Raw genomic sequence first — 15,366 nt, 5'->3', positions numbered from 1 at the left:
ATACAATCTTTTTGACTCTCAAAGTGAGATGCTGCAGGCAAAAAACATTTTTTTTTTTGGGCCTTTTTGGCTTTTTATGCAGTTTTTTTGTCAGCCTAATGAAAAGTATCATGTAACGCACATTTTTAAGTGATACTTCTTTAGATTTATTATTTTCTGCACTTTTTTTTTTTACCAGAATAGTTTTTATACTGTAAGCAATGTATTATGCTTGCTTTTTATACTGTATATAGTAGTAGTAATATATATATATATATATATATATATATATATATATATATATATATATATATATATATATATATATATATATATATAAATTGGTAAATAACACCAATTAAAGGCTGTTTTTTTTATTTGTTTTTTTATTTTGCACTGAACCATACATTTCTACTTTAGCAGCAATTACATAAACCACATAATCTTACATACAGCACTATATCTGTATTCTAAAGCTTTTTTACAAGACATATCTGATTACATACAGCATTTTATTCTACAAAACATTGTGTAAATTAGTTAATTTTTTTCTAGCTGTTCACATTTTTCCTGAATTATGAAGTGATAAAAAGACCTAAAGTTTTACTTTAATATGTCAAAAATTGGTCAGTTTGCATTCCTGTGTGGAGTTTGCATGTTTTCCCTGTGTTGGCGTGGGTTTCCTCCACAAGTCCAAAGACATGCGGTAAAGGTGAATTCAATACGCTAAATTGGCCGTAGTGTATGTGTGTGATTGAGAGTGAATGGATGTTTCCCAGTGATGGGTAGCAGCTGGAAGGGCATCCGCTGCGTCAAACATATTCTAGATAAGTTGGTGGTTTACTCTGTTGTGGCGACCCCAGATTAATAAAGGGATTAAGCTGAAAAGAAAATGAATGAATAAATGTCAAAAAATAAACAATCATTTGCTAGGTCTTAAAATGTCTTAAATCTCAGAAACAAAATTTTAGGCCTTAAAAAGTCTTACCTTTACTGAAATATTGTGTTGTAGGTCTTAAATCTTTGTTTAACAGGTCTTAATTTCCCTTTGTTCATGTATAGCTACCCATTCTGGCCATTAACACCCATTTAATAAATACTGTAAATAAAAAAGCTTTGTGTACTTAAAAAGAATGTACTTTTTAGCTTTATTTACTATAATCGTTTAATTATTTTCCTTACAATAACATTTGTTCCTGGACAGACTGTTGTGCATACATTTAGTTTATTATAGTCTTTAAAACCTTTAAAACATTTTTAAATTTTTAATTTTTATTTTTAAGAATGGTTATGTTGAAAAAAAAGTGTTTGTATACAACAAGCGTGCTTGTTTTGACACAATATTTAAAATACTCAACTAAAATATTATTTTTTAATTATTAAATTATTATTATTGTATTATTAAATGTATTAAATTATAATATATTTTTGATAGGGCTAATAAAAATCTTTTCCAAAAACTCGAAAAAATTTGAGAAACTCCTTAGCATTTAGCCCTGTATGAGTCTAAAATTTCATTCATAATGGTCTTAAAAATGAATTAAAATGTAAGAAATTCTGTAAACCTGACTTCATAATGTTTAGATTATTGAGCAAGAAATGTAAGCAATTTAGAGTATATTAAATAAAATCATTTGCATATTTAACATTTTAGAAATCTTGTAATACACAAAGTATGCTATTCTTATCATACTTAATCTACTGGGAAGTACGGTAATAGCACTAGTTTTAGTTTACTCTATGCACATGTAGTGTCTTGCCTTTTCAAAAGGCAACTGTAACAGTGCTACCATGTATATACAGTGCTTAGCATATATGAGTACACCTCTCACAAATCTCTCATTTAGATGAATATTTTCTATAGGAAGTTTTACAATATTATATTTGTGCATATACATTAGATTAGACAGTACTGAAGCCAATTCTGAAGCTAATCTGACAAAATTTAAGAGAAACAAAAAACTCTCTACTGTTCACCAACATTTATATTCAGTAGCATTTTATCCTGAGCCATTTTTCCCACTTATATTTTATTATAAACTGCTGGAGTGGGTTGTGGAAGGAGATTTGCTTTATGAACAGAGCTTTTTATCCGGAAAGATTAAAGAAACTCCAGTTTTCCATCATATGCCTGATTTAAGTCATATATATATATATATATTCGGCAGATCCTTGTGATTTATTTTATTTGTGATTTTGCTCAGGCACAGAAAAGATGAGCTGGAGAGGCGCATGTCGGCACTGCAGGAGAGCAGGAGAGAGCTGATGGTCCAGCTGGAGGGCCTCATGAGGCTCCTGAAGGTACCAAACCTGCTGGACAACAGTTTAGCTTTTCATTTCCCAACTTATATTGGCACCCTGAGTAAATGGGACAGAAGTCTGTAAAAAATATCTTTATTGTTTAACTTTTAAATATTTTTACTACAAAAACTTACTTCTGTCTTTTTTTCTTAAGACATAATCTTCCAATGGGAAAGGCAAAATGATCTGATTTCAAACAAACAACAAAGATTATTTTACTCATCCCACTGGCAGATTATTTTGCTCGTTTTAATGAAAAACTTCACTTAATTATGACTTTTTGTCTCTGAAAACAATACAAAAAGTGTTATTTTAGAAATGAGAAATAAATAAGAAATGCATTTTTCAGTGTTGCTCAAAATATCAACAAAAACACGAAGACACTTTTTTCTTCTTGAGACCCTTTCAGACTTTTAGCAGTGATTTAGATGATGTTAGATTGTAGTTTTGGACACTTTCTGACAGACAATTCTACAACTTGGAGATTTTTTGGGCTATTTGAGGGATTTTTTTTTGGTACAACTTAATCGTTTCATGTCCAATCCAGTTAAATTTGTAAAAACTAATAGGCTAACCTAATTCCTTCATGTTGTCCCTAATAGTGTGTTTTGACACTCACCCTCTTTCTGGATTCATATGAATTCTAAATGATTCCTCTGATGCTGGAAATGGGGATATTCAAGAATTTTTCTGCTTTCTTACAGCCAATTACCATTTTGCGAAGCTCAACAACCTGTTTCTGTAAATCATGGCTATTGTTTGGCCTTACATTGTGATGAATGAATGAGTTTTTATTCCACCTCATGTGTCACCTCATGTGCTTAGCCATGTAAAAAAAACAGGAAGTCAAGGTTGAATAATTTCCTGTGTACTAGGTGTACTAAAACAATGTAAAATATCAATGGAATGTACTTCAAAAATATTTAGCTCAGATTCATTCGCAGGGGTGGGACACATGTATTTATCAAAGATATTTGTTTTTGTTTTTAAATACACTGTTAAAAAACTATAACAAAAAGTCAAGACAAAAAAAATTTTTATGTTGCTTTAACTTATTTTAAAAAGTTAATCAGGTTTCAACTCATTTTTTTAAGCTATACAAAGTTATCCCTAATATTTTTAGTCAGCTTGATTGATGTAAGCCGAGTAGACTACAAAAGTTCATTTCATTCAACTAAACGATTTAAGGCAGCATGAACATTTAAAGAGTAATAGTTTGTGCAAAAGATTCAAATGTTACTATAAATATATTCTTACAATCCTTTTTGACTTATTTTTTACCAAATATTAGTGGAGGCACTGTATGAAAACATGAGCTGTTTCTCGTTCTGTGCTCACTTATGGTCTTTTTTCTCTCTCTCTGTCTTCCACCGGTGTGTTTTCTGACGTGTTCTGCGTTCACTCACTATCGTCTCTCATCTTCTGGCTGACAGGATGAAGAGCAGAAACAGGCAGTAAGTGTTCCTCTAATACAGCTCAAAAGTCTGAGGTAAACACGCTGGGTCACAGCTGCAAATGTTTGATCCAACATATGGATCATATATATTAGAGCTGTGCGAAATTGGGAAAATTTTACAGGGCAAACTTTTTTTTCTGCAATATAATTTCACCAGATGACTTAAATAGCTCTATTTTGCAAAGTCATTACTTAGGATGATTTTGTAGGGGATATATTTGTATGTAATTAATTATTTACATATAATAAACAAACTACCGTCATAAATATACACAATTGAGCAATTGTCTTCATCATATAAATAATTGTTCACACTTTATTTTGATGGTCCATTTGTTGAATTAAGTTACATTGCATCTACATGCCAACTAATTCTCTTCAGATTAGAAGTAGACTGTTAGGTTGGGGTTAGGGTTAGAGTTAACATGCACTTGCAAGGTTTCTCATAGTCAGTTAAATGTCTGTTGAAGGAGCAGAATCAACAAATATTAAGCAGTCTACTAATACTCAAATGGACCATCAAAATAAAGTGTTAACAAATAATTTAATACAATTAATCTTTATGAAACTTTTTTTATGCTCTACTAAAATGCTTTAAACGGTCTTCAAGTGCTCACACAGTCCCAGGCTCTAAAAACACATGCAGATGATAAACTTTCACTCTATTATGGTTCAATTCTGCAGTGTCTCCACAAATCTTGTGTCTTTTGACCTGTGGTTTGTGGCCTTCTATATTCCACCTACAATATACTCAACATTGCATGTCTTGCGATGTGACTATTGCTGACGCACACATTGCAACATCGATGCTCAAATGATATATTGTGCAGCCCTACTGTATTTGAGAAAACAGACATTTTCTGAAAATTGACAGGCAGAAAAGCTGCATGGGTTGTATAACACTGAAAAAGGGAAGAATTTCTGACTGTTTACTCTATGAAACACAAAAGGAGATATTTGGAGGAATGTCCAGGCTGTTCTTTTCCAAATAGTGAAAGTGATAGATTTTTCACTTTAACTCTTTACAACAATGTTTCATTAGTTAGGTAATGTATTTACTAACATAAACTAAGTATGAACAATCATGTACAGCATTTATTAATCGCAGTTCAACATTTGCAAATGCATTATTAAAACCAAGTTTTTACTTGTTAACGTTAATAACCTGTGAGTTAACAAACTAACAATGAACATCTTTATTTTCATTTGCCAACATTAACTAAGATGAATAAATATTGTAATAAATAAGTCATTTATTGTTTGTTCGTTTTAGTATATATATTAACTGACATTACATAATGGAACCTTATTTTAAAGTGTTACGGTTAATCTTTAGTGAAACTAATGTCTAATAGCACTGTTAATATGTATGCATTAGCAATCTGAAAATGAATTATTAATGTTTAATAATTTTTTAATTTTATTATAAATCTTTATAAAATCAAAAAATATAATAATAATATAATAATAAGATGGTACATTGCTATTCTGGGATCAAAATTGTTGATTTATGTATTTATATGAAATGATCACTAGCTATGTAAATGACTAATAAAGTGACAAATATTTGCATAGCCACATATGGTAGGACTTCAGTTTAAATAAAAAGTCAACAACAACAACAACATTTACTAATGGCCTATTATTAACTGCATATTAGCACTTATAAAGTAAGATCTTATTGTACATCCCTAATCCTACCCAAAACTACCTTACTACTAGGGCTGCACAATATATCGTTTTGAGCATCGATATCGTAATGTGTGCATCTGCAAGTCACAAAGCAAAGATGCAATGTTGGAGTGGGATTATAGATGACCAGAAACTACAGGTCAAAACACATGAGATTTGTGGAGACACTGCAGAATTGAAGTATAATGGAGTGAAAGTTTATCATCTGCATAAGGCCTGTGACTAATAAAGGCCTGTTTAATAAAGATTAATTTTATTGAATTATTTATATGATGAAGACTATTCAGTGCTATTTTCCATTTGATGATTAAATTTCTATCCCTGAAAACTGTTAGTCTCTTCAGAAAACCATAAAGCATGATTTTTTTCTCTTTAACATTTGCTCTATTGTGTTTATTTATGACTGTATGTTGTTTATTATATGTAAACACTCACTGGACACTTTATTAGGTACACCTGTCCAACTGCTCATTAACGCAACTTTCTAATCAGCCAATCACATGGCAGCAACTCAACGCATTTAGGCATGTAGACATGGTCAAGACGATTTGCTGCAGTTCAAACCGAGCATCAGAATGGGGAAGAAAGGTGATTTAAGTGACTTTGAACGTGGCATGGTTATTGGTGCCAGACGGGCTGGTCTGAGTATTTTAGAAACTGCTGATCTACTGGGATTTTCATGCACTATCTGTAGGGTTTACAGAGAATGGTACGAAAAAGCGAAAATATCCAGTGAGTGGCAGTTCTGTGGGCGCAAATGCCTTGCTGATGCCAGAGGTCAGAGGAGAATGGTCAAACTGGTTCGAGCTGATAGATGGACAACAGTAACTCAAATAACCACTCGTTACAACCGAGGTATGCAGAAGAGCATCTTTGAATGCACAACACGTCCAACCTTAAGATGAATGGGCTACAGCAGCAGAAGATCATACCGGGTACCACTCCTCTCAGCTGAGAACAGGAAACTGAGGCTACAATTCACACAGGCTCACCAAAACTAGACAATAGAAGACTGGAAAATGTTGCCTGGTCTGATGAATCTCAGTTTCCAGCAGGATAACGCGCCATTTCATAAAGTGCAAAACATCTTAGCCTGGTTTCCTTTAACATGACTGAATATGAGTTTACTGTACTCAAATGGCCTCTACAGTCACCAGGTCATGAATGTGCAGCCGACAAATCTGCAGCAACTGCGTGATGCTATCATGTCAATATGGACCAAAATCTCTGAGGAATATTTCCAGTACCTTGTTGAATCTATGCCATGAAAGATTAAGGCAGTTCTAAAGGCAAAAAAAGGTATAACCCGATATTAGTAAGGTGTACCAAATACAGTGGCCGGTGAGTGTACTGTATATATCATGCAGCCCAGCTTACTACTTATACTATTAATAAGCATCTAATTAGTAGTGATTGATCTAAAAGTCTTATTTAATGGTTTGTTAATAGCATATAGTGTACAATTTATTATTTTATAATTCTGGTTGATACAGATCATCAGCCAAAAATATAATAGTATTTTATTTCTACCTTTGATACAAGGATGACTAAAGGACCAGTTATTATCTTACTACCAGAGATCTTTAAAAATGATTGATAAGTAAAGGTTGCCTGAATAAATCAAAGATATCTCATAAGCTTATCGCAGACCATCTCTGTGGGCGATTTCTGTCACGTCTGCTCCTCATAACGAGGACATGAAGCTCCCATTTCCAGTCAAGTCCCGCTGCTTTGTTCCTGTGACCCAGGCAGGGACCACGAGCCGCATGTCTGCCTGCCAAATATCAGAGACCTGCTCTCCTTTCATCAGGGCTAAGCACCTCGCGTCTAATGTGACTGCAGTCTGGCCAGCCATCTGCTGCCTGGCCCTGCGCCACATCCCTGGGCCCAGCGTCAATCTGTGGGACAGTGCAGCCCTTCTGTACCATCCTTTTGCTCCTCTAGTGGCCCTTGCCTGCTGCTCAGTGAGCTCCCAGCCCAAAGATGCATGAAGAATGCCAGTGATGCACAAATCTTGATTTTTGATAATCGATTCTAATTGCTGATATTTTTTTTTTTACAGCAAAATTTATTTTATCTCACTTTTAAAAAGCAATTACTGATTTTCTTTCTTAAATTAGTTAGATTTCAAAATATTAAGTAAAAATATATGATTTATCTTTTAAACTCTGCATGAACCAAAAGCTGTGACTGTTTTTTTCTTCGTGTTGTGCAGCATTTCATAGAAAAACAAAATATTAAATGAGAAAACAGTGGGAGTGGTTTGTTTTTTTCTACTGTGAGTTGATTGGATGTGGTAAAGTAGACATTTCATACAGAAAAATTGGGGAAAAGGTTTCCGCACAGTTATTACAATCTAACAGACACCTCCTCCTCACCATTTCTGTTTGTTGCCATAGCGCTATCAAAACTGACAGTTGACGGGGTGTGGTTAAGTATGTTAGCCACGCCCTACGCTCCAGATTTCAATTAAACATTACAAGAACAAACTTTTTTTTTTTCGTAATGACATGACATGTTCACCACAAAACTAGCAATGTGAGCTAACAAAATAAATATGGTTACTTTTAATTCCATGTGTCACAATCACCAGCGATCTAATCCTGGCAGATTGGTGATAAACACGCAGTTCACTAAAGAATTACAAATCCACCGGTATATGGACTACAAGATCCAGTCATGCACACACACCTTTCCTGATCCTGTCAGATTGCAAACACTCACAGCTGAAGCTGCACATGGACTGATCACAGGACTATTTAAACAGCACACACACACACACGGCTGAGTCTTGTTTAACTGTTTGGCATTACCACACGTTTTATTATTTAGCCTTGCCTTTTCGTGTTTGACCCTTGCTTTGTTTTGTTAATTTATTTATATTGTATGCTGCCTGCCTTCTGGGCACTATTGGTTGAGTTTAGGTAAGTAGGGGGTGGGTCAGTTTATCGGTCAGTCAGTCAGTCATTTAGTCAGTCAAACAGTCAGTTGACAGCGGCCTCTGGTGGATTTATGTGAGAACAGCAGGCACGACTGGCACTTACGAGAGAAATTTGAGCTTTGAAAAAGCGTACACAGCGGCCTCTGGTGGATTCACGAAAACAAAAACTGTGAAAAAAACGTAGCTCCTGGGACGTATTTGGCGCTCTCCAGAAATGTATATAGTGGTACATTTTCAGAATGAGCCTGGGTTGTAATTAAGTCTTTGAAACATAAATCTCTCATTTACCTACTGTACACATGAAATATGATAATAACTGGCAAGTAAAACTCTGAAAATAATTGTACAATCTATAAATTTAATGTTGAAAACATCATAGATATGCACAAGTTTGAAATGAACAAAAATTTTGTTCAATTGAATACAGAATGTCAAGTATAGAGTAAAGATCAGTTGAATGAAGCAATTAAATAGCTGCTTGTCGATCGTGTGTTTGAAGCAAAAATTGTCATAAAATAATTCAAATTTTTTAGTGTGCATCTCTACAGAATCTGCTATATTGGGATGACTTTTAGAAATAATGTCGACCAGATGTCTATAGTTTGTCTGCAGTGTTTTTGGGGGAGTGAGGGACCTCTGGATGTTCAGGTTATTACGCATCAAAATGTAATGTTTGCATTCTTCTCTTTCATCCCTCATCTACAGGCTCAGACGGGGACCTCGCCACACTCATCGCCCAGCCACAGTGCCAGCTGCACCATGCCTATGCCCATCCGCTCCACCTCGGCCGGCTCAACCCCCACACACACGCCGCAGGACTGTCTGGCAGGGGTTGGAGACGACGTGCTGGATGCCTTTTCTCAGGGTGAGCAGGATGAAGCTCTGCATTGACAAACATCATTAGCCACACAAAAAGATATTAAGGAGACATACCGAATATGTTTAGGAGACGATGAAACGATGTTTTGGAGACATTTAGGGAATGTTAGAAAATATTAGAAGTATGCTAAGATGTTTAGAAGACATTTTGAAAATATTAGAAACTTGTTTTGAAGATGTTTAAGAGAGATTTAGGGTATGTTTTACGAGATAATTTTTTTATAAATAAGTACATACCTATGTTAGGGTATGTTTAGAAGGTTTTTAGCAGAAAATTTTAAATTATTTAAGAGATTTTCAAAAGATGTTTAGAGGATGTTTTGGTAGATTATTAAAAATGTTCAGGGGATGTTTGTTAAGTTTAGGTTACTGGGAATTGTGCAGAAATTGTTCAAAATAGAGATGTTTAAAATGGCAGATTAAAAGATTTTTTGACTTTTATATAACACAGGCTCATTGTGAAAACGTACCCCCGTATAAATTTCTGGAGAGTGCAAATTATGTAGCCAGAGCTAAGTATGGCTGCATTTCGTCTTTTAAACGCTACAGGGTGGTTGACGGCATTAACAGCTTCTTCTTGCCTCCATGTGGACAGCTTTTCTGCTGTCACTAGTTTGACCAGTGGCTCGCATTGTATGTCGTTGGACTTGAGATGCAGAGAGGAGTTGACCGTGACAACAGGGTTTGAGTCTGGCAAAGAATGGTCTCAAAAAGCAGGGGAAACAAAAAGGCAAAAAATAAAATTAACAAGTAATTATCAGGGCGAGAACGTGTTAAGATTTAAAAATGTGGTGAAAATTAGGTGGCTGCGAGAGCTTTTCTTTTTTTTCTGGATTGCTTTTGAAAACACTGTCAATTGGGTTTTGGGAAGGTGGTGGGTGGGTCAATCGGTGCTTTTGAAAACAATATCAGTTGAGTTTAGAGAAGGTTGTGATTGGGCAGATCAGAAAGTTGGCCAGTCAGTCAGTTTGTCGACAGCAGCTTCTGGTGGATTTACGCGAGAACAGCATGTGCTTATGGCACTCGCGAGAAAAATTGGAGATCTGAAAATACATACACAGCAGCTTCTGGTGGGACGTATTTTACAATTTCCAGAAATGTGTGTAGGGAAATGTATCCATAATGAGGCTGGGTTGCTTTTCTAGTATGTTTAGATGTTTAGCAGGTGTTTAGAAGATGTTTAGGCTATGGTTTGATGACATATTGGAGATTTTTACAATGATTAATAGGATGATTAAAAGATGCTTAAGAGATCTGTCTTGAAAAACAGCAGGAATGTCCTGGGCTAAGTCATGAAGCATTTCTATCTGAAGTTTCCATGTTCTCCTTGTGTTTGTTTCCTCCAGTTTGGTTCACAACCCCACAAAAAAAAAAAAAAAATGCGGCATGGACGAATTAGAGAAATGTTCCACAAGTGTGAATGAGAGTGCAAACATGTGTGAGTCCTGCGATGGAATAGCCATCCATGCAGGGTTCCTCATCGCCTGTGGATCCAATTGCTGGGATGAGATCCAGCATCCCCATGATACTGCAGAGAAACAAGCAGTTTGGGTAATGGAAAGATGGATGGATGCTGATAATTCTGTGCACACCAGTTATATGAATACTACAGATATGTGATTGCATTAACAGTTTGGAAGGAAATGTTTAGAATGTTTACAAGATGTCTGGAAGATTTTCAAGATGATGTTTCCATCCAGTGATGTTCAACAGGCTCTGTGCCACATTTTAATTTTGCAATTGTTGGGTGGTGGATTGTCTAAGAAGTGGTGTACTGTAATCTGGTGATTCTCTGTGTTGTTTGGTCATCTGTACGTCCAGAATCACCAAATACTGTACATCACAACTGTAGTCTATGCAATTTTGCTGAACAGTATTTAAATCTAATGCCATGTAATAACAGGCCAAAACTGATCATTCATTTAAATATGTGTGGAAATCTTCATTTAAGCTCAGGATATTGTGTTTTATTCATTCAGGTGTACCAAGAAATCTCCGTAATGATCTTTTAGTGGCTGCAGACTCGATCACAAACACTATGTCGTCACTAGTGAAAGAACTTCACTCAGGTATTCTCACACACACATACACATGCACACGCACACACATTCTGTCCTTCAAGTGCCTTCTTCATGATTCCAGCTGTTAATTAGAATTGTTTGTTAATCTCACAGTGGATGACGGGCTCGAGGAAGAGGAAGAGAATATGCGAAATGGACGGGAGAAGAGTGAGTCACAAAGGCCATTTCACTTTCTTTCAGAATGACAACTGATATAGTAAATAAAAGAGTAAATCTTTCCCTTTCATAAACTTTCAAGCTAAAAAATTACATGGATGCACTTTTTATGTGTATCTTTTGTGTTATCGGCCGATATTTGAGATCTTATATACTCTCAAACATGTTTAACTTTAAACTCTCTTAAAAAATAAAGCTTTCTTATTGGCATTGATGGTTCCACAAAGTAACTTTGAAGCCCATTGGTCTTTTTTTCCACAAATGTGAATCGTCTTTTAAGTAATGGGTCTAAAAACATGCTTTTGGAACCATTTTTTAAATACAATAGTGTGCTGTAAAAGCAGTTCATAATTAGCATAATTATTCAAAGGATTTTTGAGAAATTACATTACCATTAATATTTTAAAATGTGACAATTTTTCTTCTAATATATTTAGTCTTGGTGAACCTTTGTCGTTTAGAGCTTATTTACAGTTAATCTCTTTAAAAACACACACACACACACACACACACACAAAAAAACATTGGAGTTAATGTCCGCATATAATATTGTGATGCTAACATTCATTGTAGCAATTAAAACAATGTTACATTTTAACTAGTATAAATACTATTAATATCGGCCGATTATCGGTTATCAAGCTTAAAGAAATTACTAGAAATTTAATAGCAGTGCATTCTTATTAATTTAAAGGGGTCATGAACTGTCTATTAAAAGATATTATTTTTCTGAGGTCTTCTGTGGTCCACTTTTGACGCAATACAATTTTTTCTACCTTGGTTTTGAGGCGGTCTTGCAGAATGTACAGTTTTTTTTCAATGCCCATTGCTAGGATTGAATAACACTTCTGCATAGTACACTAGCTCTCAACTTCTTAGCCAGAGTACCTTTTCAGTGTTATGCTTTCACTTTTGACTTTTAGCAGTGTGCGCAGTGACATCCCATGACATCAGTCTCAAGTTAGTACTCCATTAAAGTTTTTAGCATTTTGTTTTTGACCGCAATGTCAAGTTTTCAGTAGTTTATTATTGAAATATTGTATGCGCAGGAGTCTCCAACAAGTTTACCATCCATATCTTTAAACAACTCAAAATACTCATCATTTTTGGTCATACGGATAAAAATTAAGAGATCATTTGATACTGTAAAGAAGTTTTTTTTTCTAATATATGTGTACAGTATGATCACACTATTAACAAAACCTCTAGAAAATTAGAAATTCTCTCCTTGCTCATTGAATGAGGAGTCACAATATGCATCCCTACAATACTGTTTATTAATAATTAACATTAAATGTGAATAAAATGTAAAAGTATTAAATGTCAAACTTATAATAAATAAATAAAATAACAGCCTAATAGAGTACAATGTTCAGTGCAATCAGTGTTCCGTCGTTATTCGCAGGAGTTATGTTTTAAAAATAATTCGCAATATTTTTAAAAATTATTATAGATGTTTAAGGCTGTAAAAGCTCTAACTACACACTTTATACACTTTTTCAGACAGGCGTAAACATTTTACACTTTTGTTTTACACGTACACTTGTTTAAACACTCTCAAAGTTCAAACCTTCATAGAAAAATAATTCCAGTGTTATAGAATGAAACCGAAGATCAAAACCTGTTGTCAGTCACAAACATTCATTCATCGCTATCAGCAAAGGGTTCATAAAGCTTTTTAGTTTTTGTGCGGATAATGTTGGCATTCTGCTTAAATCTTTTTCCTGCAGTCACTGATCCACAAAACTAAAGCACACCAGATGCACCGTGCACATTACAGTTTGAAGTGACACGCTGTACGTCAACATTTGCGTTTTATTTAAAATAAAATTATTCAGCTGGCACTCTGTGGCGTGGCACAAATATGAACAGTGTTCGGAGTAGTAGCTGAGCACCACAGACAGTTGCCGACTTGCGGTGCCTGTGTGTGTACCCTGACGTAAACCTATGTTTACAATTCTAAAATGCATGGTGCGTTGTGGCATGGCACATCCAGTGTGCACCCCTGTACGATGGTCTTGCTGCAGACAGTTACAACCATTTTTGCATCCTTGTTGAAACTCACACTGTTAGCGATCGAACATTTATGTTAATTTGGCAAGCTGAACGCATTCTGTACTGAACAGGAGACACAGAGGAGATTGATTGACAATGGTCTACGGCCAATCAGGACGCAGAACACAATGCGCTGTAAGAAGAAAAAAAAGCATGTCAAATTGCACAAAAAAAATCTGCAAGGCCGCGAAATGTGAACCCCGTTATATCGAGGGACCACTGTAATAGATTACAAAGTGTGTCTGTCTGTATTCGTTTACATTCTGAAGGAAACCTATTGTGATTATCCACAATAATTTTTTTTTACAAAAATGTTCAACAGATTGCCATTGCTCCTTTGTGGCTCCATCTGACCATGTCTTGCATGAATTAATGGGTGGAGCTGCAGAATCAGGCATTGATATTCTTCAGTCTCAGTTTAATCTACCTATGACATCATAGATGGGTACATTCCAGAATCACGCGTTTTCTGGTCCTGCTGTCATAAAAAACTATTATTTCAGTAACAAGGAGGTTTTCAGTTCTGAAACTTACAGGATATTCTTTTAATATTATGATCTCTTATATATAAAGATCAAATAAAAGTTGATTTTCAGTTCATGACCCCTTAAAATAGATGAAACATCCAAACTTATCCTACAGAATGTAGTCATTAGTCATCCATAGTTTCACGGTTTGATTAAGGCCTCTTTTCTTTCTTCTAGCTGAGTCAGAGTAAAAGAATATAGAATGTTTCATGTAAGTATAACAGAACATTCCCTAGTCCTGCGCTTAATCCTAAAGTTAAATGCACAACAAGCTCCAGAACCAACATGACCTTCCTAGCCTGACATTTTATAAATATTTTTTTTATTTTGTCCAGTGTCATCGCTGAAGCATTCTGGGAAAAGGCACTCCACCCCTTCACTCTGAGCCCCAGGAAAGGACCAGCGACTTCGAGAAGAAAAAAAAAATCTCCCTGGCATTCGCATATTGACAAATGCATGCTCTTCCCCAACTGGGTTTCACCATGTGAAACAAGCTCTTCATCTCACCTTGCACAGAGCAAGTTGTATTTATTAGGAAGTATATAAATATATATAAATATATATATATAAATATAGCTCTATGTCTATCTGTATAAACTCATCGTTATCACCTTGTTACCCATGAGAATGGCTTGTTTGTGCTTTCTTACTCTCTAAAAACGAACGCACTGTGCATTTTCATCACGTCACTCAGATTTGATCTATGCTGTAGCTATTTTTCCCTATGCTGGGAGCATTTTTTGTTTGGTTTTGTATAACTAGTGTAATTTTTGTTTTGTTTTAATGCATGGAGTGGCTCTGCTGGATTGGTGGAGTGGCTTGTGTTTGCTCTGCATGTGGCATTTATTCTGAGCGACTCGAGTGAAGCCTCTTATAGTCTTCTGCTCATTCAAAACTGCTGCTTTGGCATCTCGGAAACAAGCACCATATATCAGGGACGTCTCGTAGAGCTCGCCGTTTTGTCTGGGATTTATGCTTCTGTGTTCAGTTTAGCCTGTCTTCGTGGCCGTTGTTTTAGTGCTTCAGTATTAGTTTAGAGTATGGCATATGTTGCTCTTTGTATTTTTGCAGAGCATAAAGGGACTTTGATGGATATATATATATATATATATATATATTGGGTATATCCATAAACCAGCTAAGCCAGGCATCTTTGAGTGCACACGTGTCTCTGTAAAAGCTTTATTGAGTTCGGTTTTGTTTGTGTGTGTACTTGTGTGAAATCAATGAAACCAGTGCTCAGGGACTGTGGAGAGAGGAACGCGGTAGCAGCGCTTGTGAACAAATGAGGGGAATTTG

At 35.3% G+C, this 15,366-nt stretch overlaps 1 protein-coding gene across 4 annotated transcripts in view; it reads left to right on the top strand.

The window, feature by feature from the left end:
- dtnbb (dystrobrevin, beta b) overlaps window positions 1-15,149 on the top strand; it is an 81,159-nt gene extending 66,010 nt beyond the window's left edge. For 3 of the 4 annotated variants that reach the window (XM_056477571.1, XM_056477570.1, XM_056477573.1), the window contains 6 exons: window positions 2,184-2,280; window positions 3,714-3,734; window positions 9,075-9,234; window positions 11,228-11,317; window positions 11,423-11,476; window positions 14,403-15,149. In XM_056477571.1, coding sequence (XP_056333546.1) covers window positions 2,184-2,280; window positions 3,714-3,734; window positions 9,075-9,234; window positions 11,228-11,317; window positions 11,423-11,476; window positions 14,403-14,452 — 472 coding nt within the window. In that variant the 3' untranslated portion in view covers window positions 14,453-15,149. Of the gene's footprint in view, window positions 1-2,183; window positions 2,281-3,713; window positions 3,735-9,074; window positions 9,235-11,227; window positions 11,318-11,422; window positions 11,477-14,244; window positions 14,279-14,402 lie in introns of all 4 variants that reach the window. The other variant, XM_056477572.1, reaches the window with a different exon arrangement.
- Window positions 15,150-15,366: the final 217 nt, after the last annotated feature.

The sequence above is a fragment of the Danio aesculapii genome, chromosome 17 (assembly GCF_903798145.1).
Source record: "Danio aesculapii chromosome 17, fDanAes4.1, whole genome shotgun sequence".
Classification (NCBI taxonomy): Eukaryota; Metazoa; Chordata; class Actinopteri; order Cypriniformes; family Danionidae; genus Danio; species Danio aesculapii.
Note: the sequence above shows the minus strand (reverse complement) of the source record. Positions and strands in the feature narration are given on the sequence as shown.